The 26774-nt window shown below is 49.3% G+C and overlaps 9 protein-coding genes across 9 annotated transcripts; all 9 read right to left on the reverse strand.

The window, feature by feature from the left end:
- Positions 1–4: 4 nt before the first annotated feature.
- Positions 5–2758, reverse strand: TbgDal_I250 (hypothetical protein, conserved; the record flags this gene model as incomplete). The annotated part of the gene is made up of 1 exon (XM_011772970.1): positions 5–2758. The coding sequence occupies one exon, from the start codon at positions 2756–2758 to the stop codon at positions 5–7; it is 2754 nt and encodes a 917-aa protein (XP_011771272.1).
- A 367-nt stretch (positions 2759–3125) lies between these two features.
- On the reverse strand, positions 3126–3845 carry TbgDal_I260 (hypothetical protein, conserved; the record flags this gene model as incomplete). The annotated part of the gene is made up of 1 exon (XM_011772971.1): positions 3126–3845. One exon carries the CDS (start codon positions 3843–3845, stop codon positions 3126–3128), a length of 720 nt encoding a protein of 239 aa, XP_011771273.1.
- A 16-nt stretch (positions 3846–3861) lies between these two features.
- TbgDal_I265 (hypothetical protein, unlikely) lies at positions 3862–4134 on the reverse strand (the record flags this gene model as incomplete). Its single annotated transcript, XM_011772972.1, has 1 exon — positions 3862–4134. The coding sequence occupies one exon, from the start codon at positions 4132–4134 to the stop codon at positions 3862–3864; it is 273 nt and encodes a 90-aa protein (XP_011771274.1).
- A 225-nt stretch (positions 4135–4359) lies between these two features.
- TbgDal_I270 (hypothetical protein, conserved) lies at positions 4360–5166 on the reverse strand (the record flags this gene model as incomplete). The annotated part of the gene is made up of 1 exon (XM_011772973.1): positions 4360–5166. The coding sequence occupies one exon, from the start codon at positions 5164–5166 to the stop codon at positions 4360–4362; it is 807 nt and encodes a 268-aa protein (XP_011771275.1).
- A 511-nt stretch (positions 5167–5677) lies between these two features.
- On the reverse strand, positions 5678–6706 carry TbgDal_I280 (deoxyhypusine synthase, putative; the record flags this gene model as incomplete). Its single annotated transcript, XM_011772974.1, has 1 exon — positions 5678–6706. One exon carries the CDS (start codon positions 6704–6706, stop codon positions 5678–5680), a length of 1029 nt encoding a protein of 342 aa, XP_011771276.1.
- An 808-nt stretch (positions 6707–7514) lies between these two features.
- On the reverse strand, positions 7515–21317 carry TbgDal_I290 (hypothetical protein, conserved; the record flags this gene model as incomplete). Its single annotated transcript, XM_011772975.1, has 1 exon — positions 7515–21317. One exon carries the CDS (start codon positions 21315–21317, stop codon positions 7515–7517), a length of 13803 nt encoding a protein of 4600 aa, XP_011771277.1.
- Positions 21318–21562: 245 nt separating this feature from the next.
- Positions 21563–22333, reverse strand: TbgDal_I300 (hypothetical protein, conserved; the record flags this gene model as incomplete). The annotated part of the gene is made up of 1 exon (XM_011772976.1): positions 21563–22333. One exon carries the CDS (start codon positions 22331–22333, stop codon positions 21563–21565), a length of 771 nt encoding a protein of 256 aa, XP_011771278.1.
- A 2076-nt stretch (positions 22334–24409) lies between these two features.
- Positions 24410–24718, reverse strand: TbgDal_I310 (hypothetical protein, unlikely; the record flags this gene model as incomplete). Its single annotated transcript, XM_011772977.1, has 1 exon — positions 24410–24718. One exon carries the CDS (start codon positions 24716–24718, stop codon positions 24410–24412), a length of 309 nt encoding a protein of 102 aa, XP_011771279.1.
- A 1432-nt stretch (positions 24719–26150) lies between these two features.
- TbgDal_I320 (hypothetical protein, unlikely) lies at positions 26151–26348 on the reverse strand (the record flags this gene model as incomplete). The annotated part of the gene is made up of 1 exon (XM_011772978.1): positions 26151–26348. The coding sequence occupies one exon, from the start codon at positions 26346–26348 to the stop codon at positions 26151–26153; it is 198 nt and encodes a 65-aa protein (XP_011771280.1).
- Positions 26349–26774: the final 426 nt, after the last annotated feature.

Genomic DNA, 26774 nt, shown 5'->3' on the forward strand with positions numbered 1-26774 from the left:
ATGTTTAATTCCCTTTAAGCACCCGTCTCACATCGAACTCGTCAACGGCGCATCGCACTTCATGCAGCCACTGCGGGACACCCTCTGGGAGGGAAAACACAAGTTGCGCTACTCTCCCAAGCTTCGAAAGCTCTGCAAGCAACCATTCGTGATTGTCTTCCCTCTTATCTCCCTCATCTAGATCATACGTCACATCTGCCACGAGGCTCTGTATAAGCCGCCTATACTCAACAGTTGCTTCATAAAACAATTCGAGCAAACTCTCATTAGTGCATCGACCTCCTTTCAAAAGCGTGTTGCCGCCACGCACCACAGCCTGCAAACGGTACGGTGCATCACTCGCACCGATGCACGTTGCTGGTATTCGGATAACGTACTTCAGAACGCGCAGTAGGCGCGGAGCATGACCACTCTGTGCGAGTGTGTCGAGTACGTACGGCGAAAAGTAATCCCCCTCATCGAGCCAGCTCATGCTATTATCTTTAATTACACGTATAAAATACATTTCCAACGAGTCAGCTAAGATTTCCGCTGCCGCTTCAGGGCCCAGTGGTTTACTTAACCTCCACGCGACGCGGAAGTGTGAAGGATTGGCTGCACACCATTGTCCCAAAGTTTCAGTGTACTGCGCAACCACCTGTCGGTCTTGGGGTGTTGTTACGGACCCCTGGGAAATATAATTATGCAACCACGATACTATTCTGTCTGCTGACATGTAAGCGTAAGCCACATCAGGCTCTACACGTTGCAGTACACCCATGGCACGCCACACATCGCCAACGGAACCAACCGAATGAGAAATTAAGATTAACTGTGTGCAATCATCAAAAGGTAAAAGAGCAGGTAGGAGTCCAGGAGATAAAAAGGAACCGAGGTGAGACGCGAGACTCCAACGAGCCGTCTTGTCCTCACCACAGTCAAGATGAAGGCCCAGCCAAAGCGACTCCATTAGGGTTGGTTCTGCACTAGTTTGTAGGTTACGGAGACCTTCACTAATAGAGGCAACACACTTAACGTCGATTTTGCACATAACTGCCCACTGCAGCAGCTCTACAAGTGAACAAATAACGGAGGCCGTTTCACCAGCGCTCCACTTGTCTTTGTGTCGACGAACAACAACAGGAACGAGGAGTGAACTTCGTAGTAACCGTTGTTGCTTCGACGCTGAGTCGCTTCCAGAGAACACAAGTGACTGATAAGTTAGGCTAACATCCCACGCGCTTGTCGCAAGAAACCCCCCTGACGCGAGAACAGTCAGCTCAGCGCACTGCGGGACACAATGCGACGACGGTTGCCTCCATAATAAACTGCACAAACGCTCATATGTGGCAAAGAGAGCTATGGGGAGCTCATCGTACTGCACAAAAAAATCATCAACATCACTCGACAATAAATTATCAACAATATCGCACACATCGCGGTCATCGACATGCTTCATCCACCTCAGCAGGGAGGCGTGACACCTTTCAAAAAAATCACGCAGTACATGAAGCGCATGTTCCTTTCGCTCATTGCTGTACCGGATGTCTTCCACAATCATGTCATAATCACTAGGGTCATCTGTGGGGTCCATTTCCGGTATGGGGAGAGGCGCGAGGACTTGTGAAATCACCTGAAGTCCTTCACATACTACCAGCACAATCTCCTCCGTTTCAGTTGCCACTGCAGACACCCGATTCGCCAGCAGTGTCACTTGCTGTTCGAGTATGCCCTCCAGTACATGCGCGCCGTGCGCTAGCTGCCTATATAACGCGTGGTCGGGATCGAAATTCAACACTACTGTTTCAACGGACGACTCCATCGCGGCGGCGATAACGCGACATGTGTACAGTACAGGAACAGTTACGCCCTCAGTTCCACTTACCGCAAGCAGTGCAGACATCAACAGTGGAAAAGTTGAATCGTCAACGTGAGACACCGCACGTATGACTGTGCACGCAGCACTAATTATCTCCTCCCCGCTTATCCCATGTCGCAGGTGATGAATGACAGCTTCCCAAAAGGACGAGGTGGGGAGATGCTTCCAAAACAGTGGTGATGTATCCTGTGGATCCTGTAAGGTACATTCCGAGAGGAAAGTTACAGCTTGGGACACAGTTACGCACAGGCACTTCAGCTCCTCCGTACTGGAGGGCGCACACATGAGGAGGAGATGGATGTTCCTCTGAAGACGCAACCGCTGCTTTGAGCGCTGCACCGGACCCATTGGAATACGACGATCGCTTATCACCATCATACAACCGGAGAAAATTTTTATGAAGCAACGGAAGCCCTCTTCATCTGCCGGCACAGTACCACCGAACTGCGATAGCAGGGCCTCAACAACGTCCATACCAGACACCTGAAGCACGAGCAGCGACGACACGCAAAGATATAGCTGTGATTTCACGCTCTCTGGGAGTCCAATTGAGGCATCCAGGTAGCTTTTGTAAAAAGGCAATAGATCGTTGGAAATCGAGGATCTGCCACCATTAACGGGTAGAGCAAGAGCGGCTGCCACATCCTGCATACAGAAGATACGATTAAGTATTGCCACAAGCAGCAATGTGGAAAGGGGTATTCCGTTGGTATTAAACCGCGCGCATGCGTCTGCCAACATGGAAAGTGGCGGGCTGGTGGTGGTGATTACCGACGAGCGAGCGGCTTCACGCAGTACATTACGCAGAAACACACCGGCTTCGGAGCTTCCACAGGCCACAAATGCATCAATGGCCGTCCAAATTCCTCCAACTCCTGCGGCCCCGTCCACCGGTTCCATGTGTCTTATCTCTATTCGAGCAATTGCATACACACACTAGAAAATCAAAATTAACACCTGTGCGGTAAGACAGAATGATGGCAATAAACATGAGCACATAACACAACAAACAGAAAGACAACGGCACATCCACAACGAAAAAAAATAGAAAATAAAACAATGTAATCACCACAATTGTAATGCCAGCAAGCGGCTGAAGCGGTTTTACAGACTAATGTAGATGCAGTAATAACGGCACCGGGTAATTAGAGGGGAGAAGTAATAAATAAAAAACAAAACCCGAGCGTGGCAGTAGAGAAAACTATACACAACCACACGACCCTCCAAACATTAACGCACCGCCCTGTCACCCACCCACCCCCTCCCCTTAAGCGTCAATTTCACTTTTGATTTTGGCCTTCTCCTTGCTGTATACACTTTCCAGTACAGAAACTCCCACCATTTCGTTTATGGCGGCTAGTTCCTTCCGCCTTGCAGCAACTTCATCCGAATAGCCACGGTCAGGCGAGTAGTTCAACTGCAAATCCTGTGGGTAAAACCTCTTAAAAACAACACCATGAGCTGTCAGGTATCCGAGCACTACAAAACATATGGCGCTGTAATATTCGCGTGTTTCTGCACCTCCTCGACCCTCTCGATCCCGTCGCTCGGCCTCAGCTTCAGCTTCAGCCGCCTGTTCATAGTTCCCACGTTCAGTCAATCTACGTTTGCGATAAGCGAGTTCATTCCGGCGAGCCCGGTGAGTCAGTGGGTGGTCCGATAGTGTGTTGCTGTGCATCGTACTTTCGTACAAACTAGCGGGGGAGCGGCGAATGGTGAAGATGTTATCCGCCTTTTGCTTCTTCTCCTCTATTGGGTCAGATTTGTTGGAACTCCCTACGCTGGCCGCTGCCGCTGCGGCCCTGCACAAATGCACACACATCCGGCGCATTGTCAAAAAAATAAAAATAAAGGGCTGCGCAGCACTAACGACACTTGGGGTTAAGGAAGGAAGAACAGCAAAGACAAATTTTAAAAGGCGCCGCAGATATGACCACCAATACCCTTGTGCGCAACTCAAGGAGAGGACACTTACATGATGTATCATGATAATAATAACGACGTTAACCACGTGGAAAAAATGAGATGTAATGCTGCTCCCAGTTTGTCCCTAAACAATTCGTGGAACGAGAACCAAAATAAGAAATGGGTAATTCAACGCGAGATCCCCGTTGCCGCAATAATGCTTTAAATAATTGCAGCAAGAGAACATGACGTATCACTTTCTCCTGGATTGGGTGATTTCTTCTTGCCCTACACTCTGCAGCTTCCCACACACATAAAAGAGAAATCATAAAGGAAGAGACCCCCCCCATCTCCTCTTCCATCGTGCCCATTAGAAGCCTCCTCTTTTCCTTACCTCATGTGTTTCTTTTGCTTTCCGCCACAGGAGTTTGTACGTGCCGTGAGTTTTGCTGGTCCTCCTTTTTTACTTCTTTTCCTGTTCTTTTCCATCACGAGTGACTATACGTATAAGTAAAAGTACGGGAATATTAAACGCCGCACAATGCACCACACAAATGCACACACATAATCCCCTCTCTCCCCCGCGCCCTCCTGTATCACTGCTTAGGCGCGAAAATGCCCTGAAGTAACGAGACGGCAAATGGCACTACGAAGTATATCCAGTACCTCTCCACGAAGGATCGTTTGTCCTCCTCATCCTCAGCATCGTCCTGCTCCTGTTCCTGCGAGAGTGGATTTTGCGCATCGCTTGAGCGTTTCTTGCTCTTTTTTGTTCCTTTCTTTTGAGAGGAACCCTCCTTGGAAAGGTGATTTGTGTACTCGGCAAGTTCGGTGTAATTCGGAGTGGTAAGCGGTGCGCTCGCAACCAGTAAACCCAACTTGAGGCGGATCTTCACCTGCGGGAAGAGCGAAAGCACAGTGAGGTCGCATTCGTCACCATCAAGCATTTTGGCATGAAATGCATTAGTCGTGCTCGTCACTTGTAACCCCACAGCCGACACGTTGGTACCTACGGCCACAGCCAAAGTTTCATGTAAGAGGACCGTGCGCGGATCCAAAGCCTCGAACCCACGCACAATAGTGCATGGCGACAAGGCAACGGCAACAGCACCCGCGTCCGTATCGTCACCTCCACGGGTGACACGGTAGAAGACATGTTCAGCCTTTACCAGCGCGTCCTTCTCTACCGCTGTTAGATCATTGTCTCCTTGTGGTGAACTGTGCTTCAGTTTAACCAGAGAGTCAACCGAATGACGCGATATATTGAATGTACTTACGATTCTCCAATCGTTGGTTCCATCGATCCTCCGCTGAAGAATGTAGGATTGCGTAATTCCACAACAGTACTCTGCAGAAGCAAAGCACAACACAACAAAGGACACTATCGCCTTCAGCCCCAACATGATTTCCTTAGCTCCTCTTCCTTCACACTTTATTGTGAAAGGGAAAATGAGGTACAACCTGGCTTACCCGACTTTCGAATCGGCTTCGCTTACAACCGCTCCCCTTTGAACCCAAGGGAAATAACTACCCTCTTCTTTTCATATATATATATATATATATATATATATATATTGAAGGGCACAAGCCCATACGAGTAAGAAAACGTTCAAGAAACAATTCATTAAGTGATAAAGTAAAAAAAAAAAATGACGCATAAGAGCACACTTATGAAACCACATCCAAACGCTCGAGGATGTAAGGAATTTTGTTTATTTTTCTTTTAATAAAAAAGAGAATTCCTTAAGCCTTTTAGCTGCCTTGGAGCTTATCCCCATAGTGAAATAATGCGACGTGTGAAGAGCGCGCTACAGCGGATGTAATGGGCACAGGAACCGCACATGACTAGTGCTGCACGACCACATAATAATGATTGTCAGGTTTCCATCAAGAGTTAAGACCCACATTCAAAGCCTAGTTCCCATCCTCCCTCACACCAACTTTTTCTTTTCCGTCGCTCGACCGTAACAGGAGCAGTGGGGATATGATGGTCGCATCACCATGCACACGCACCACATCACAATTTGGTGACAATAAGCCATTGGCGCGATCAGCCATAACATTACACGAGCTTTCGCAACCATCTGCATCACTGCCTGTTGTAACATACACAACAGCATCTGCCTGCACATTTCGTAGGAGATGATGCTTCGGCAACCCGGCCCCAAGCACAATACACGTAATCCGCCCGACATTGGTGCTTTTGCATCCCAATTGCCGTAAACGCCTGACATCAGGCACCGGATCAACAACAAGTCCCTTCCGCGAATAGTTATAAAAGTAAATCATGTCCCCCATTGATCCGTCTGTAAAGGCAGGAGAAAACACGGGGATATCATTGCGATAACACCAGTAAATTAAACTCGAACCGCAGTCGTTAGGTCGTGCGCTCTCAAGGGCGGCACCAATCTCAGCGATGATCTGGGAAGGAGTCGTCTTAGTTGTCCATCGTGAATCACGTTGCTGTTCATGAAGTCTTCTAAGGAGAGGAACAAAAAAATCCTCGAAATTTCGGTAATTGTCATTGGGCACAAGAAGGTTCCCCACACGGTTCAAACCGTTGTTTCGCAACGCGTGATCATTCAGAGCAAAGTCCCCAACCAACGTGTCTCCCAAGCACTTGATAACATCCTCCTCAACACCACCAGCTGTAGTAACCACGGCACCGATACGATTCTCGCGAGCAAGGCAGGCAAAAGTATCTCGAAGGCCACTAGATATGAGATTGGAGGTGTAAGCGAGCATTACTTTGTTGCCGTCCATTCCGTTGTCGTTCAAAGCGCGCTGCACTATGCGCCTCGCACGCCCCAAGTTTGTGGCTTCTAACCCGATGTTTGGGTATGCATTTAATACGCACCGAATTGCTTCTTCCTGCCCAATGTTGAGAAGGTTGCTATAGTCCAAATCCCCAATAACCCGTGAAGGAAAAGGTACACCTGACATGAACCGCACGACAGCAACTGCCAAGGCACCGTGCGCACTCTTTTTGTTTTTTGTACCTCAAAGAACGGATGCAGAATTGAAGTTGGATTTCTCACTTAAGATGGTCCGTAAAGGCTATAACTGCTATCACCCTCCTGCTTCCGATCTCCTATTGCAAACGTTCCAACCGCCCTACAAACAGCTCGGCACACCACCCCCCCCCCTTATGGCGTTGTAGACACTGCTTCAACCAGGAGTCACGAAACAGCAAAAAAAAAAAAGAAAGAGCAATAATGAAATGCAGAAAAAAAAGGGGGGAGGATCACGTGTCGTATGGCCCCTGGCCGGCCGCTTTGACAACATGCACGTGCTCAACTTACGTAAACAAACACAGGAAAAGCGGGCGGAGATGCAATGGACCGCATGTACAAACGTATGCAACACTATAAATGAGCAGCTGCACCAACTTCCCTCTTAAGATTTTATAAAAACGTTTCATTTATTCTTTGAGAATCCCTTTCCGCTTTATCCCTCTCTTTTAGTTAACTGATCGCTTAAACGAAAATGCGTGCGTCTCGCCCACTTAATGCCAGACAACTTCAACCAAGGCACCGTGCCTTTATCCATGAACTTAGGCACGATTATTCTTTCTGCCCTCACGTTTCCTTTCAATAATAAACACAAGCCACTTAAAACACGTAAAAAGGTAAATATATAGTCGTGCATCCACAACATATTCTGTACTCCCTACCACTTGACCGTCGTCACCCTACCCGAGTGACCGAGTCAGTAAAAGTACCAGTCTCCGTGGCCACTATCAACCACACCGCTAATGCTGCACATTCAACAATTCAAACCACTGACGAAGAGCATCTGCAATAGCACTTGGAAGAGTCTCAAGTTCCCTCACGATGAGATAGTGTGGAAATGGAAATTCTTCCATGTAGGACCGCCGCACGACACTGCCACCCCTGAATTCCACAAGCTGCATGTCGAGCACGGAGTTTGATTTCACGCGCTGCAGCCTCGAGTCACGCTCTGCTTTCAGTCGACGCATCCTCTGGGCAGGAGTCATCCCCGCGAGTTCTTTGACTGAAATAGGAGCGAGTGGCGCGGCCCCATTGTTATCGTTCTCACCTCCTGAAGCCTTGACATCCAGAAGGACAAAGACAACCATCTGGTGATTTTCTTCTGCACGCATGAGCAGCTTTCTCAGTTCCATACGATCTTCCGTGATTTGCCCATCACTAATGATGAACATCATCTGCTGAAGGCGCTGAGTGCTGGAGCGAATTTGTCCATTCATACGCCTCCGTGCATCATCAAGGTAGTCCAACGTCGTTTCAAGGAGCAATTTAAGGTTTGTTGATTTCTGCGCAAAAGTGATTTCGCTAAATGCACGCGGACCGCTCTCGGCTACGAAGGGTTCATGCATCTCGTGTACAATGCGCGTCTCCTTTCCGAAACACGCAATCCCCAGTTCACCTACTTCAAGCTGCTGAAGGGCCTCGGCGATAAGAGCAACGGCGCGACAGGACATTATTCCGGCATTATTGCATTGCATGCTCAACGAGTCATCAAGGGCAACAAGGATTTGGTAACTGCGTTTATTCGGTTTCGTGCGGCGTAGCCATATTCGATCTTTCTTAAACTGTGAAGCTATATACGGAATGATGCGTTTCATATTGAGCCGCTTACCGGTTTTGTAGTCACCTTGTAACTTGTCAGCGACCGTCGGACTAAGTATAAGACGTAACTGCTCACAGAGTTGGTGAGAAAGGGTGTGAACTGCTGCTGTTTGCTCCTGCCAAAGTTCTCTTCCACGGCACAACTTGTCGTACTCCCCACCGCCGGTTGAATCTGCCGTCTTGTCGTCGTTGTCGAAACTGTCCTCTTCCTCTTCATTATCATTTCTGATTTTCGACGCAACTTTCACATTTCGCCTCGCCTTTTTCTTCTCTGCATCCTCCTCGTCACCCTCTTCTTCACTACTTTCCGTGTCTACGCTGACTTCTACTGCATGTTTTCGGTGCCGCGGCGGCGTGTCCTCATCATTACCTTCGTCAAGTTCTTCAGAGGTACCACTTTCGCTGAAGGAGTCGGCGGCTTCCCTCTGTTCCGGAAGGTTGTTAGTAGCCTCCGTAGGAACAACTGGTTTCTCATCCGTTGCGGCCATGCCCTCCTCCTCTCCCTCTTCATCGAACTCAAATTCGTCGACAACTTCCTTCCGGTTACTCTGTTGTTCGTTTTGTTGTTGGTTATCAGCTTCCCTATGTTTCTTGACCTCAACACGCTTGTTAAGGTTAAGCTGTTGAACACTTCGCTGGTGGCGCTCGACGGCTTCCTTTATTGCTCTGTACGGATTACGTGACGTATTGTGTCGCTCAGCGTTATCACGGTGCTGGGTTCGTTCATCCCGATTTTGCCGCTTCCAGTTTCGGCCGGCTTCGTCCTGTTGTTCTTCCTCCCCCGGTTGTTGCTCCTCCGTGGTGCCCGCCTCTTGCTGTGCGGCACGAGGACGCTTTTTACTCTCCTTCTCTCGTTCTTCAGTCGCCTCTTCACCGGTGCGTTCATCCTGCTGACCGCCATTGTAAACATTCTCATCAGCCCAGTCGTCCTCCTTGTCTTCACAAAAATCGCCAGAATCACATGTTCCTTCGCCCTCGTTGTCGTCCTTCCCATTGTCTTCGCCCTCTATGTCCCGTGCATTGTCTGATGAAACCGAGGAAGCCTCACCGCTCCCGTTATGAGCCTCATCGTCGCTATCTCCAGCGTTGTCGTCGTCATCACCTTCACTTCCCTCACGCTCCCCCTCATCACTGCAGGTATTGCTCTCCCCATCACCATCCCCTCCGTCATGGCTATCATTTTCGCCACCTTCAAGTGCATCAGCTGCAAGATCATGCTCCTCACCTTGCTGCTGCTCTTCGGCCTCACGTATTGCCGCCTCGCGGTTTTCGAAGTTTGCCGTTTCCTGATCACCCTCATTGCCATCTATGCTCTCCTCTTCGTTGGCGAGTTCGTCCTCCGGAACATCATCTGCGTTACCTCCATCATCGCTATCCAGATCATTCCCTTCGTTCGTTTCCTTTTTCATACGTTTCCGCTCCTGTACTTCTTCGCCATCGACACTTCCCATTTCTCTCTCGCTCTCATCACCGTCATCCTCGTCCTCCTCGTCATCATCGTCGCGCCGTTCCTTTGGAGCAGCGAAATCCGTTTCCACATCAGCAGCGTTGTCCTCACCATCACTAGACCCGTCACCCTTATCCTGTTGTTTCTCCTCCTGCTCCTCATCATTCTTGTCCTTTGCACTCATGAGTTGGTCTTCGTTCTCGATCTGGTCTGTCACATCTTTCTCACCTTGGCCGTCGTCCATACCCGTACCATCAAGTTGATTGCCATCTCCGCCTTCGCCGTCACCGTCCCCATCCTCCTCCTCCTCCTCTTCCGACTTGCAAAAACCTTTTCGAAAAAGAATACACAGCAGTCGCGAGACTACGAGAGTTAGGTGAGACTGTGCCAATAACGCCCGAGTAGCCCCCTGAAGAAGGAGACCCACATGCTCCACGCACACGTCAAGTCGCGACAATAGTTGAGTTCGAGCTGTCGAAGATATTTTACGGTCGTGGGTTTCGTCGTGAAGCAGTGTGTGAAGCGACGAATGTGCAGTCCGAGCTTCTGCAAGCAGCTTGCCAACGGTTTCAGCGTACCTTCTGTAAACCAGGTCTGTCCCCCCACCACCTGTGGAGTTTTCCTCCTTCTGTTGGTGCCCTGGAGAAGATGCAAAAAAGTCAGTAAGACCATCATTCTTCGCGAACGCGCTCTCTAAGCTCTCAACCATCACTGTGACTTTTCCTTCCCATTGCGCGCCCACCTCCGTACGGTTTCGCTTGGCAGACACTGCCCTGGTCGGCATCGATGCCGTCACAGCACAATTGATGGACTCACCTAGTAAGTCCAGTGATTCGCATAACTTGGAGGATGCACTATCCACACAGCCAACACCCGTGCTGCAGAGCCGTGAACACACTAAACGGACACGACCGTAGAGAACACCATATTGCCCCATGATGGCGTCTGCAATGGGTATTTCCGCGCGCCGCTGGCCTTCAGTTGTACAACATAATTTCCACAGCTCCTCCGTCAAGCAGTACAGCTCGTCTATGGTGGAACGTGAGCCCTCTAAATCAAAGATATGCTCTTGTAACATCCAACGAACATCGTACACGAAACTCTGAAGTTGTACACACATTTCCATTGAAGCGTGCAGCTGTTCAGCACCTGTTGGCACCGCGCGGTCCTCGCATGTGCTGATAAAATCACGCAGTAGAGCAATCTGCTGGCGCACTTCGCAAAAATTACCTATCAATTCTGCTTCTTGAACGGCAACGGCGAACAGCGATTCGGCAGTACCCGCTCCGCGTTTCACTTGGGCGTCGCTGAGATCTTTGTGAGGATGCTTTTCCGCGTCGCGCATGCGCTGGAGCCAGCGTACACCACGGTAATATTCCTGCGCAGCTTCCTCAATCCGCTTGCTAGCGACAAGGTGTTTGTGAATATTACGACAAGGAAGGAGAGCACTACTTGTAGCAAACAACTCCTCCCAACCGGAAACCTGCAGAGCGTGCGTATGCGGCACACCCTTCTCTTCCATGACGGTAAACAGCGTCTTCAAGGCGCGTAACTTTTGGTTTTGTGGAACACTGCGCGCCTGCAGAGCGTTAACACGCTCAATGATTTCGTTAGCAGCGAATTTAAGGAACTCTACACCCTCCGACATGTAACCAGGAAGTTTTCCTTCGGCAGAGTCAGCATCTTCGCCTCCCGGAGGGGCTTCACACCCCGAAACCGCAGTTTTCGCCTTGGCATTTATTCTACCCATGCGCGATCTCTTCAGACCCATATCCACAGCGCCTTGGGCACACTGCTTCTTATTTTTCTTCCCGTTCTTTTCCTCCAGCTGCAGTGAAGCCAGGGTGAACCCCATGGCCTGGTCATCCTCACATCGTTGCTCCTCCGTCGATATGATCTGCAGCACGGGCGTCCGCAGCACGTCTTCAAGTGATGCGAGACCGCGACCCATTTTTAGATGAGATTTTTCAGCAGTGGCACGGACCGCATAATAGGTAGAGTCCTCCCAGCGCATAATGCGAGTAAATTCCTCCATATCCTCCTCGATGGGTGAAAGCGCAATCCGCAGCTTCTGCTCCACTAACTGTGAGTACTGAGTAAAGAAATCCGTCAGGTGACACGAGGCGTTTGCAAGGGGAAACGATGAGCGCCTCCCCGCAGCGGCAAGATGAAACGCAAAAGCCTTCAGCAACCGCAGGCGGGCATGGAAATCACCACAACGGGCGCCCCACATGAAGTCCATGCAGTAGTGAAAGAACTTGGCATAACGGTCCTGTAGCTCTTCCATTGGAATTGGTTGCTGGACGCCGGTAAGATCACATAGGCTGAACCATACCTTACCAACTTTCAGTTCCCACTCTTCTCGTTTCGCCGCAAACACCTGTCCCCAGCAATGCAATTCGAGCCTCCGCCAGCGCAACACAAACGTGGACAGATGTGTCATATGATCCATTATGGACGTATCACGGGAGGCATTGCGTTCCCATTCGTAACATTCTCTCAGAAGAATTTCACACCCCGTCATAACCTTCATCAACGGTGTGGTTAACACCGGTAGTGCTGCCAAGCAAGTGGCAATGCGGGAGCAGCGACGAAGTGAAGGCGTGTCTGGATAAGCGGCGCTTAGCTCTGTGATGGCCTGCATGAGGCTTAGTAAGGAAGGATTGAAAGCCCGGAGCTCGGATGGTGCGGGGTCCGTGAAAATATTAAACTTGGTGGCTTTTGCTTCACTGAGGGGTGTCTCACTGGAAAAGAGACACTTCGACAACAATGTTGCCCGGGCGGCGAATCCGCCGGCCATCATTTGTTCGTCCTCTGCACGCACAAGCGACCCATCCTCATAAACACCACTGCATCCCCAGCCGCGCAGCTCCTTGGAAACAACGTCAAAAACGCCTTTGAATGCCTCCAAATGCCTGTCGCCGCAGAAAGCAGCGCCGTCGTTAAGCTCAAGCAGCCTTTCAAAGAAGTGATAGTGCGTGTCAAGTAGCCGCTGCATGTACTTTGCACCTTGGGGCCCCGACAACATTAAGCGGGCATGACGGCCCGTCGACAACGCAGACACCTCTGGCTTCGGAGCAGGATTTAAATCAACTTCGTCATTTGTGGCATCTTCCATCTTATCGTCCTCGGCGTCGCGGGCACGAATAAACTCCTCTTCGTAACTAGGAAAAAGTTGTTTCAACAAACCCATGTGCGCTTCATCATCGCCTTCGATAATAACAGCCTTTTCCTTGTAGAGCACTGATAACTCCTGCTCGCTACGTTCTTTGGCCTCAAGTTCCTCAACCGCACGGTACAGCTCGCGGTATGAATCGAAAAGCTTTTCAACAAAGTCGCGCTTGATCACTCGGGCTGGAGTGCACTGAACGAGCAGCAGGCAAGAATCAAGATACGCGAGGCGTTGTTGTAACGACTGCGACCCGGAAGAAGGCAATACCGGTGAATTAATACTGGTTGATGGAAAATGCATCATCCGCACGGCATCTGGCACGCTAAAAATCATAGACTTCCGAACTGGCCGAGTTTGCATATAGTAGCCGATGTATGCAGCCAACGTTGCCGAAAGTGCTGGTTCCGAGACGGTGAGAGTCACGTCTTCGTACCCTCCATAATTATCCAACACATCGATGAACTGCTGATAAACGACTTCACTCCATGCTTTCCGCGCAGCGGCAGTTTCTGACCTTCGCTGCGCGACCACCACCTCCAGCCGACTATCGCTCAGCATGGAACTGCACGTCTGATGAAGCAAATCCACAAGTTGTGCGAATTTCGCGCCCGTCGAGTCGGGCCTCACGACGACCTTCTCTAACGCCCTTGCCAGGTGAGCTTCCTCCTCTGCTTGCAACCCCTGCAGAAGCAACCTCTGCCGACTACAACTGCCTCTCATTGATAATTCTTCTGACCAACTAAACGCCGCATCTAAGCGCGAGAAATATACCAGCTCATTCCTTGCGACTTCTTTCTTTACTAGCCACTTGTACATGGGGTCAATTGGTGTTCTTGGAATGAGCATTCGGCACCGCAACACCCCAACAAGAGCTATGCGACGCAGGGAATCATCCGGAGTGCAATCATTGCTGTGCACTATCATTGATAGCACCGGACGCAAGGCATCAATAAGTGGATTTCCTTGAGTTTCGGCTAGGAGAGTGCGCAGTTTGCTTAGTAATTGAACTAACATGGCAGTTGAGGGTTCCTCCGGAACTGAAAACCCATTCGTGTTCAGAGCACGATGCGGGACTTGGCACATCTCCAGTAGAGATAGAGCCTCAGTCAGACAGTTTGCCTCCCATTCTTCAAATGGGTCCACCTTCGGCATAGGCAGCACACGGCAAAACTCCAACAGGTTATCAAGAGTACGCACATGGGGATTACTCTTTGAGTCGATTGCTGCGACCGACACCTCTGCGGCATAGTCAAGTGCGTCGCTAGCAAGACTTGTCCAAGACCCACAAAGAATGTGACGCCCACCGTTCAACCCGTACCGCGATAAGAAGTTAGTTGTAAGTAGCGGCACCAGTGAAGATAGAGCGGCAGCATCACGTTCCACAACAAGCGGTATGGTTGTTACCTCCCGCCACAGGGTCACATTGAGCTGTGGTACAACGCGCAACTTCGTACAGTAAATATTAACAAACTCGAGAACCTCACACTGCAGACGCTTCGCAACAGGCACAGAGCAGTTCGCCCTCAACTGTTGTGCCCGAAGAACCAGTGAGAATTCAGCCCGAAATATTGCACTGTCCCAGAGAGATTTCAGCAAACATTCGTGCTTTTCATGTAACGCGCTGGTAGCCGATGCCTTCCATGCAACCAGCGCCGCTCGCTCTTCCGCTGTCGTTATATGAGGGCGAACGATGCGTTTTCGAATGTCCAACCCCTCCAACACGAGTTGAAATGGAAGTCCAAGATAATTGCGCAATGACGATAAAAATTCATCTACGGCGCCAAAAAAGATGTCGGCGGTTGAGCCCAACTGCTTCTTTATCACAGAACGAATAAGTAATACGTTCGTCAGCAGCGAAACGTAGTTGTCCACATTAATTTGATATTGAGGGAACGACGAACACACCAAACGGGCCAGTGGCCCCAGTAGCCGAAAGATCCGTTGCTGAAGAGACGGAGAAGAAAGCACCTCGACTACCTTTCCCATCGCGGAAAGCATTCGGTTAAAAGAGTTGTTGACCACCGGCGAGTCTGAGATAAAAATGTTAGCGTCACGAAGGGCTTTTAGTGACGACGCGTGTGGCCCCAACACCGGTGCGGAGGAGCACCAGATGGAATCTAGGTGGGCAGCGGCATCAGTTGTGGGCTGCAGAGATATAAGCGAAAGCACATCATTCATGCCCTGTTCAGACAGAGCATCCCCAATGGTCCAACAAAGTAATTGTCTCCGGGATTCAAACAAAATATGGCTCAGAACACCGTCGGCACATTGATCAAGCACAAAATAAAGCACTAGATCTGATAGAGAATGACATTTTTGGTGACTTCCCTCGGCGGTTAACTGAGCCCTTAGAGCCAACCCACTGCGAAGGACACGAATGCGTACTAGCGCTTCTTCTACGCTTTCTAGGGCCGATCCACTACCCTCACTGCTTCCAGTCACGGAAAGGGCGTTCAGAAGATCTGCTACGGAGGGAAAACACCTGCATGCATCTGACTCCCCTGCGGCCACAAGCATATCCAAATTCGTGGCCACCTCATCCTTTCGAACATTCCAATGTCCACAACGGTTGTCAATGTATTTGTGACGAATAAACATCTTGAGGTCCTCCAGGTTGCTTGCCGCTGAAAGCATTGAAGCAGTCTTCACTAGGGTAAAAGTGTTAGGCGTACCTGAAGCTAGAGCGTCTGAAAGCTGAGTAGACATAGGCAAGGCAGAATCAGCGCTGAACAGACTGCGCAGAAACTCACGGTGGTAGCGGTTTAACATCTCAAGGTGCTCTACGCTTCGGCATGACGTACTTGCTCCGCTAATCGCGAGACTCTCCAGTGAAGGTATTTCCACTGGATGGACATAGATTTCAACCGCTCGGTTTCTCATAGCCCTCGACACCTCACCATACTTAGGATCGAGGGTCATGAAGAGACGAAAATTCGGGTGAGGTCGCACGACACGAACTTGGCCGTCAACAAGTCCCTGTTCATTCACAGAAAGCATACCGTTAGGCTCAACAAGTGGGTTGAGTCGATCCAGCACGCTGGCATTGCAGTAATTAACGTTGTCAAGAACAAGCCAATGACCACTTTGCATGGCCTCCAAAATCAACGAATCGCTCCACTCGAATTGTCCCTGTTTACCCTCCACCTGATCAAAACCGCCTAGCAGGTCAACAGTGTCACAACTGGCGTTCATAGAGAAGGTTAGCAACCGCGCTCCCGCGAGTGCCGCTGCGGCTCGAATGCAAAATGTTTTACCGGCGCCGGTCGGGCCCGCCAATATGCAGAGTTGATTCTGCTCGGCACATGTAAGCAATGAGCGAACAACCCCCGCCTGAGAAGGGAGAAGCATCAAAGAGTTGTACGCGGTATCAATGAAAGGATTTGATCCCTGCACTCTGCGTGTCAGGAACCGAGACCCAAAGTGCACTGCATCATTTGCGATGAGAAAGTGGGATTCCTGAAACGTGAGGCCACACATAGCGGAACTCCCAAATATCTTCTCAACCAACTCAACTGTTCTCTTCCGGTCAGTGTCAGTGCGCATACGTTGTGTGAAGAGCATGTCGACAAACTCACACGGCATGTCCATCACACCGTATGCTTCCATCAACTTGGCCCAGCGTAAGATGTCACGCAAGTTGAACTCCCAAGGACTCCCGCGAACACCAAACGCACGGCGAACGACCACCTCTCGGTGGAGTTCATCTACGAAGCCCACCATCTTGCAGAGGGTTGCCTCACCGATACCAGGAGCGACGGCAACAACAATACGCATAAGGTCTTCAACGTCAAAAGGCTCGATTCTTACCCTTGTGAACCTGTTTAGGAAGCTGCGAGGGAGACCCTTTCTCCCACCTCCTTCTGCTAGAGGGTTTTGACAAGCAAAAACACGAAAACCATCTGCAGCCTGAAACTCCTCACCCAACTCCGGAATGAAAACCGTAGAGCGATGATCGAGAAGGGCGTTGAGGCCTTCCAGGACAGATTGACTTGCGAGATTCAGTTCGTCCAGGATCACCCACCACCCATTCTTAAGCGCATGTAGGAGAACGCCGTCTGACCACGAAAATTGCGGACCGCCGGAGTCTCCAGAGGAGGGACATGGTAAAAACGTGCCGAAAAGATCCATTATATCGGTTTGCTCGCTCAAGTTGACACGGACAACATGTTTCCGCAGGGCACACCCCAGTGCTTCGACGATACTTGTCTTACCAACACCAGGGCTTCCTTCCAGCAGAATTGCACGGCGCATAATGCCCGCGCGAACGAGTTTGGATAGGTTTCGACTGGTAGAGGGCGCGCCGAAGAAAAAACGCCCCTTCATCTCAGGAGGTAACGTCGGTTCCTCCAGTGTGTCGAAGAGCTCCCAGAAGGGCTCACGCAGACAATCACTGCTCACTTTACAAACTTCCCTCACTTTCGCTATGAGTGCCTCACGCAAACCGTGTGTTCCCATGTCAGATTGCCCAGTGCCCACACCGACACCGTCGAGAATGACGGCGTCAAGACCATGGACAAACGACACTTGTTCGTCACAATGACCATCGGCAGCATTCATGAAACTAACCCAGCCAATTATGTCGCGAATGCTTATGTGCTGCGGCACCCCTGCAACTGAACATACGCTCGCTGCATCACACAGTAGTGAGGCCATATGCGCCGCCCAGTGCGAAAGATTTTGATTCAACCGCTTGGAAAGAATAAGGGTCACCTCTTCACGCTCCACTGTTGGTCTGACATAAATTTCAGTAAACCTGTTTCGAAGAGCGGGCGACAGCTCGCGCTTTCCAAAATCTCCACCAGGGTTCATTGTTGCAAGAATGCGAAAGTCCTCATGGGCGAAAATGACATCTGCTGTGCTCTTTTCAGCAAGGGTTACTGTTCGACCCGGTTCAAGGACACTATTCAACCTCTCAAGGACGCTATCCTCAGCAAGGGATATTTCGTCCAAAACAAATACCCCTCCTTTTAGCATGCATTCAACCAGCGGGCCATTTCGCCATTGAAAAATTGCGCTGCTTTGCTGATTTGGAAGAGCAGGTCGAAGGCTCCCAAGAAAGTCAGCAGCTTCACTATGCTGATGACAGTTGACAATACTAAGCCGACGTTGCAAAATTGCTGCCCAAACTTGGCAGACTGTTGTCTTGCTGCTTCCCGTCTCCCCCACCAACAACACAGGTTCTCGGTGAAAAAGACAAATACCTACCACAGTAAATAAACGCAACATGGACTCAGTCCACACGATACCGAATTCCTCCGCCACACGACTTTCCACATGCTTGTAGTGTTCGGCAACGTACGGCCAATGATGTGGTGAATAAATGTCACTTTCGTTGAGCTCAGTTTTTGTGATCGACTCAATAACATCCTTAACGATCTGGCGCTCCTCAGTCTTCCGGCAACGCTCTACCAACAGGAGAAACCCATGTTCTGCCATTTCCTGATATGTCCCAGGGCACCGCTCAGCCCAACGAAAAAGATCCCGCGGAGTCACGAAACCGTGACGACCTGCAAATACCCGAGAACCCTGACGTCGTATTTGAAGAGTGGTCATGACTTCCACCATTTTTTCGGCAAAACTCGGACTAAGAGAGTACCGTTGACAAAGAATGGTGCACAGCTCTGTGTTGGGTATATCATCGACGGTGATTTCCAAAAATCGATTACGAAACGCTCTTGATAAGAGCTTGCGGCCCCCGTACACACCTGCTGGGTTCTGAGTGGCAAATATGCGCAGATGTGGATGAGGTTTTATTGTTTCTTGAGTGTCTGCGACAAAAAGTTCATGGTTATCATCAAGTAAGCGATTGAGGGCCTCCAGGACTTCAGTGGGGGCAAGATTCAGTTCGTCTAACATAATCCAATACCCATTGCGCACGGCGTCAACTAAAATACCGTCTACAAAGCGGAGTTTACCGCGTTCATCCGAAATGTAGTGACCCACATATTCCTGAATTTCCGTACTCTCGTGGTTATTTATTCTGATGAACTTGTGCCCCGTAAACTCGGCAAGGTACTTCACCATGGAGCTTTTCCCGGATGATGTTGGACCCTCTAACAGTACCGGCCGATCCGCGAACACTGCTCGAGCGACGTTCAACAAGTGCCCTTTAACACTAGGTGTTAAAATAAAGGACTCATCCTTGCGAGGCTCCTCCGATCCAACAGGTAACCAAATGTGCTCATACGCCACAAAACGTCCCCCAGAAGGGCAACGCGGCAGGGTCGGTCGCGGTGGCTCTCCATTGTCAAATACATGTTTCTTAATTAATTGTTCAACAATAGAGTGAAACTGCCGCTCCAGAGGAGTTGCAAATCCCAACATTAAACCGTCAAACAAAGCGAGGGCAAACCCATACTGTGATGTGGCTTTCCGCACATAAGTAAGAGCACGTGTCAAAGTCCTCAAACTAACTGTGGGTGGCTTCGTCCCGCCATCCAAGGAACATAAAGCCGATTTGGCCTTTCCAACATACTCTAGGAAAAACGAAGTCACCTCTTGAATCTTGCAATCCGTTGCCAAGTGGCCAATAAACTCACTAACCACAATGCTAATATCACCCTGCTCAAAAGGCTCACTAACATATATCTCGGTAAATTTGGAGCGCAGCGATGGCGGAATATCCTTCTTACCGACGTCAGTAGGGGGGTTCATGTTCGCAAAAACGTGAAAATTTTTGTGCCTCTTAATTGGTTCGCTTCCAACCTTATCTGTCAGATATAACGCATCAACATCCCCTAAGACAGCCGAAACTCTTTCCAGTATCTCGGTAGACGCAAGATTCACCTCATCTAAGAGGATCCAGTAACCCTCTCTCCATGCCCTGGTCAAAGACCCTTCTTCAAAACGAAAGGCAAATGTATTCCTCGTGGTGTGAAGTGTCGCCAACAAATCCTGGGTTACATTCTCGAGATTAAGCCATCGCTCCTGGAGTTCAGTTGAGAAAGGGTGTTGAATATTCTTCAACTTAAACGAGCTGCATCCCTTCAGAATTTGTTTGACGACGACGAGCCACGAGCACTTTTTCATTGACATCTGGACTGCGCTGAGAAATTCTGCATTTCGAGAAGCGTTAAAACATTGTGAAAAAAGATCCACAAAATCCTGATACGCGTTCCTCACAGCAACACCCACGTCGAGTGGTTTCCAACCTCCCATGAAATCACTTGTATCGGTTTGTTGGTCAAGATTGTGAACAATCAGCTTTTGACCAACCTTGTCGGCAAGATACTGAACGACAAATGTTTTTCCAACTCCAGTTTCACCTGTCAAAAGGACATTCTCCTGTGCATCAACAGCGGCTGCTATCCGTTCCAAGAGAGACATGGAATGTTTGGTGGCTGCAAATACCGCAGTAGTTTTTAGATCGCCACTCAGGCAACCATACAGGGGCAGTGTAACTCGACCAACGGTAAAGTACTCCGCTCCCGATCGCATTTCCGGTTTGCTCTGGTAAGCAAGCGAATCGGCAACATTCGGCAAAATACCTACACATTCAGCCATAATATTGATGATGCGGATCAATTCATCACATTTTGGGAAGCCTGCCAACATACAGTCGTATGCTTCACGAAACATCATCTCACGAATTGTGGATGAAATAAATTCGTTGGAGAGGTTGGTGTTGGGAAGCCTCCTGCTCACTCGTTTGCACCACTTAAGTAACGACCGAAGGGTCACTAGCGAAGTGCCAAACAAACGAGACGGAAGGGTCGTCAGTGCAGAAACTACGCTTCTCGGAACGGAGTACAACGACGTTGCGACAACACAAATCTCCTCAGGGGGCAAACTCTTTAATACCGTAACCCCCCAAAGTTCACCAAAGGGTACGGAGTTACTCTTACGCGTCGTAAAAGTGTCACCAACAGATCGCAACTGCTGGGTGGCAATAATTCTGAAATTCGGATGGGCATTGATGCGTTTATTTTTATCCGGCAAAAATAGTGTAGACTCCTCAAGAAGAGAAAGTAAAACTGAAAAAACATCGAACGATGCTAGATCGATATCTTCCATTAGAATCCACAGACCATTTGCTACCGCAGTAGTCAGAGGACCTGGTACCCATTCGAACGCTCCGGGCACATCTGTTGCTGAGAACTTCCCAAGCAAGTCCCTGCTATCAAACGAATCGTCGACGTTTATCTGAATCATTGTACTGTACGCACCACATTCTTCCGCTAAGGCCTTAACAAAAAAACTCTTACCACACCCAACCTCACCTTGAACGAGAACGGCCCGTGATGTGTCAAGAGTTACCTTAAGGTTTCTGAGGTTCTGTTCGCTCACGGCCGTCAAGATCATTGTCTGCCAACCAAGCATGTACATTTCAAATTAAGTGAACGTCAAAAAGGGGTGAGAAGAGTAAGTTATGTCAGGCTCAAAATGACGAGTCTGCGTTACGAAAATCCTCCATCATTCTCAGCATTAGTTTCTTTTTTAAAAGGGGGAGGAATAGAACGGAGTTAGACAGAACATGATATTCAGAAATACTGGATCTCAGCTCCTGCATTTGGCATGTCCACACATCAAAAAAAAAACATATACTATTGGCAACATGTGCGAAAGGGCATCTACTTCCTTTCGCGTGTACGCTGCAACCGGCTACTCCTTGTTGACCCACCTCTTTGGGAAGCAATTTGTGTTTCACCACAATTACTTCGTGCAGCAAATTTCATTATTTCCTCCAGCTTGGAACGATTTGGATAGTGTTGCTTAGTTTGGCCACTTTTCAGAAACCTTACATAACTCGATATATTCATTTCGTATTCGAGAAAGGACGCAAGATTCATCGCTGTTGTTTTGTCATGAGTGGCAACGCGATCAAAAAAAGGTAACATAATTTCTTTTGGCGCTGTCACACCAGCTGCAAAGAAAACGGCCATCACCTTCATGGATATGCACGGGCAGCTCACAGTTTTCAACTTATCGTACAAAAATTCCTCACCAGCGAGGGGTCCGTCAGCAACGTCGATGAATACGCGAAATGGAATGTTCTCAACGCTGTGTGATGGTTGTGATTCACATGTCTTTGCATTCATCGAATAACGGTTCCTGGTGGATGCGCTTGTCTGCTCCGTCGGCATCAGCTTTGGTAGTGAGGAAACACGCGATACTTCTGTATAACAACAACCAATAGGCCTCGTCTTGCAGAACGCTCCGTCAGGGACATCAACAGAAAAAGACAAACCATGCGCATCAAACCCTTCAAGGAAACCAATAGCGGCAACGAGCATATTAAATAAGGCACCTTGGGGTACTTTCAAGGTCAAAAGCCCCGTAACAGCCGCGTACTTAAAACGAGCAAGAGACCTCTGGCCACAGATTGCAACTGTCCGATTCATCCAACCATCCCAAAGGCTTAAAGAACTTCAATGGGGAAAATAGGAAAAGATATACAGTAAGAAGTGAGCTTTGAATACATAAATAACAGGCCAAAATACAGATGCAGCCCCATACCGTATAAATGGGGGGAAACAAAAGAACAACTGGTATACCCCAGCAAATACAAGACATTTGTGGGGGGAAAAGAACGCTGAAATAGGTACAACCAGGTCCGGTTGCCATTTCTACGGAAAGTCTGTATTCAGCGCATCCGCGGGGTGATCTAACAAACAATCTCACACGTACACGCACTGATGGATCGGTAGATAGTGTAGACTTCCACTCCAAAATAGTAAAATGAATTTAATTTTCATCGTCATAAAGAAACACTAAACATACCACTCAAAATAACAACAATTTTCATGCTTCAGCGCGGCTCGTGGTTACAAGACGCCGTGCACCGGTCAGATCTAGGTGGCATCATTTCATTACGCAATTACCATTCATACAAACTACGAGGCAAAAGAAGCTAAAGAAAACAAACTTTCCACTAGCAGCTATCACGGTAGTAACGTAACGCATTGATCTCCCTCTTGCTTTATTTAAAAAAAGAAAAAGAAAAACAGAAACGCTGAGGACTGCTACGGGAATCTAACGTCCGGTAAAACGTCTCTACGACACTGTCATTTCTGTCACTCCAATGATCACTAGCACACGACTATGCTTTTTCGCGGCGAGTTCAACAATTTATCCGCACTTGATACGACCAAAAAACAGATGGGGGTAGATGCACCGGGAGATTTACGCTCCTCAATGACACTGACGAAAGCAGAAACCAGCAAAAATGTGATATTTACACTAGAAAAAAGTTCATTCGGGATGGTGGTCTGCTTTTCGAAGTAGCTATAACCGGCAAAAGCAGCAATAAAGAGCTGAAAAGACTGATGGGGCCCGTCAACCGGTGACATCAGTAAGGAATATTATTACCCCCCCCCCTCTTCTCTCCCCCTCGAGCGGTCCAAACTTTCGCATTAAGACGAGGTAACACCATATGTAACGACTCAAATAACATTTGCTCCTTTCTCGCACTGACCAGCAGATCATACAAAAAACGTTAAAACGGCGAACCACGTACATATATCGCACCGACTTCTCAACACAGCAGTTGCAATCCCACTTCACACACAGAAACAAAGAGAAAGTGTACAACCTACGCGACGTCAGAAGATCCGATAGCGACCCTCGGCATGGTCCACACACTACCTGCGGTCACACATGCCAATAAAAAAACCCGCTGAGTATTTATTATCACTAAAGGGGGAATGCAGATCACAGCGTAAAAATACGTTAGTAGTGGGGAAAGCCCGGGAACATATACAGTTACCGATGCTCAGCAAAGGGCGCGGGAAGCTGTCCTCCTTTGATTCGTCTAGTTTCGAGCCATTTAACGAGAAAAGCAATCTCCAGAGGCAGCACCAAACACTCTCAAGGGCACCGAAACCAGGAACACATCTCCCAGAAACAATACACAAACCTTTAAGACAGACCCCCTAGAGAAACGCCCACAGTGCAACACCACACCATGGAACCGGGTAGAACAACCTTAAGTCCGCTTCCGCACCCCCATTCAGCTGTCACGTGCTGGTGGTCGATCCAAAGCTCTCCTTGGATCATCCTGCTGGCTCACCCACCGTAGTCGTACAGGTTCCTGTTCTCTTCCGATGGAGATGCCACAAAAATATGGCTTCCACGGACACAAAAGACGCTATTTCAGTCTACACAGCTAAGAAATCAGGTATTATCTAAACTGCAGTCAACTAGATCACACCTCGGCGGAGCAGGAGGACCAACGAACCCGTCTTCTTGGTTAGGGTATTTCTCAACGATGGCGGATGCCAGCCTCTGCACGACTCCTCTCCCTTTCTTTCTCTTTCCTAAAAGTGCTGGAGGCAACTTCAGTTCCATCTCGCCACTGAGCACCTTCCTCCTCGAGCTTACCGATCCGTGTTTCTCCATCAGAATCTAGAACCGTCGGGCTCGAGTGGTACCAAACCGTACCTACCACCCAACATTCTAATTCGCGGCGGGCACTCCTCTCATCTCACTCCCCATCCCCCCATGGCCGCAGGCATCGGACATGCACCTCGTGGAGGAAATCTCACCAACGCAAGCCACATCGCAGCCCCGGCACTGCCGGACTCCGACGCCGGCTTCCGCTCCTTGACCCCAACATCGAGCAGCCGCCACGGAACGCGACTGGCCCCAAAGTACACTGGCATCGTCTGCAGCGCGAATGGGTTCGAGCTCCCGCTAAGTTTATCAAACTCGACACACTCCACCGAGCCATGTACGGTAGCCGGCTTCAACTGCACCCCAGTTCCTGCAACCCTCCCCCCTCCATCCATGAGCCTTCTCACCCATAGCACCTCGTTCCTGTTCGGTTGAACTACCCTCCGTGGACAAGGCACCCCATGCCACCGCCAATAATTCTTTCAACGGCACTATGGGATCAAGCGCAGGCTTAAAGCTGCTGCACATCGCCATTGTCCTTGCCAAGAGCGCCCTCTTACACGCCAGGTTGTTAAACTTCCCACCGACGACCCATTTAACTTCATTGTCATTCCACCGCCCTGCTTTCGGGCTAGTTGTTGCCCGTAATCACACAATGCAAACTACGATCGCGCTATAGTCACCCTTTAGCGCCACCAGTACCGCAGCATTGCTGTCGCCAAGACACCGGTGAACCTCTATTTTCGTTGCAATCGCTGTGATTAATCTTGGTTCTGCCCCTTCCACACGAAGTCGGGTACACGCATATCCTTTGTAACCCTTCTCCGCCCCCAAAAATTTCGCCGAGAACCGTGCTTATGTTCCTCGTAGTGTTGGTGTTCCCTTTTTATGACGAATAGGAGGACACCGGCACCAGGGCAAATATATTTGTTTTTTCTTCGCACCCGATGCTACTCGGCTTCCGCTGAATTTGGTACACATGCCGGCTGAAGTTGACGCCTGTATTTATTTGTCGTTGGGTTCACATTCTAATTTTGCGCAGGTCTCCATTTTTAGCACTTAACCCCCTCAAGCCCTCGCCTCACTGCTCCTGTAACACCGACGCCATTTACACCGTGGCGATCACAGCCTACTCTGTTTTTTTTTTTTTTACACGCCACGACAGCTTGCTACCATGTGTTTCCCATCCCACCGCCCCCGTTACCCATCTCACTGGTGCCAGAGACTCACGTTCTCAATACAACGCCCTATCATTACGTTCTTCATTTCCCGTATTTGAAAGATTTGCGACGGTTGGTGCGGGGCATCTTCCACTCAAAGGAAACTCACATAGTTGTCGTTTCTGTCTCTCTGTGACGGCAATTGTTCTTTTCTATGCATCTACTCCACACTGTTATCACATCGGTCCACTTAATTCTACCATACCTGAGTGGTTGGCGCCTCCCGTCCCATGTCATACTGTAATGCGTTTTTGGCCGCAAGGGGCGTTAGGTTCTATAGATTCGATCTCTGTCAGCAGTCTGTCCTTCATCCCTCTCATTTTGTATCACGCGCGCACTCGGTACGTGCACCCCTTCAGATTTGCTCGCCTGTTCGTTGGAACGATGAGACCTATTGAACAATTTTGTGCATATGCACTGCTGGGGGGGGGGGGGTTCCTCGATGCTCCTACTCACCTGAGAAGCGGCTTGTCGATCTTATTTTTGTCGTGCAGTCTCGTAAATAGCGTTTCCTTACCGCATACTTCATTGTCGCCCACCTCGGATAAAACCAGATTTATTCTTAGCACATTGCGGAGTACCACCGCCTCTCGCACAGGAGCGGAGCTTATTCTGCTTTGAACGTCCTCACGACACGTGGAGAGGTGCAACCCCACAAACGCTTTGTTTTAACTTCAACCTCCCCCCCGTTTCGTATCCCTGCTCTTGCACTTTGCCACCCAACGATGACGCCTGAAGTGTTTCGTTGCGGCCATGCGAAACCAAGGCGGAAGAAATCTCTTCTATAGGTGTCGCATGCTTCCATCTACATGTAAAAGGGAAAACGACAGAAAGGAGGTCTCCAGCTCGTGTTGGTTTCATTGACTGTGCTATAGTAAGCACGTCCCCGATTTCTCCACTTCTGTGAAATATACAGTAAATATGAGTAATACACTCAGGTTACATTGGTGGTGGATCGTTCCCCTTGTCGGCCATCTTGGAAGTGATTTCGCTTAACTCTGAGCACGGGAGTCGGGGGCGTACTGCACCGATATGAACATATTCCTACCAGCGAGTCCAGGCATCACTTTCCCCATTTGACAACACAGAATACCGAGTCCTACGCATGCAAGGCTTATATTTAAAGCAACGAAACATGCTGTGAAGTTGGTAAGTGCCATTTCCCCACTCTGTGATTCATTTTCTCAGACATTTTGAACCTAGTATTCATTGCAACACTCTTTTATTCGTA

This window comes from Trypanosoma brucei, chromosome 1 (assembly GCF_000210295.1).
Source record: "Trypanosoma brucei gambiense DAL972 chromosome 1, complete sequence".
Taxonomy (NCBI): domain Eukaryota; phylum Euglenozoa; class Kinetoplastea; order Trypanosomatida; family Trypanosomatidae; genus Trypanosoma; species Trypanosoma brucei.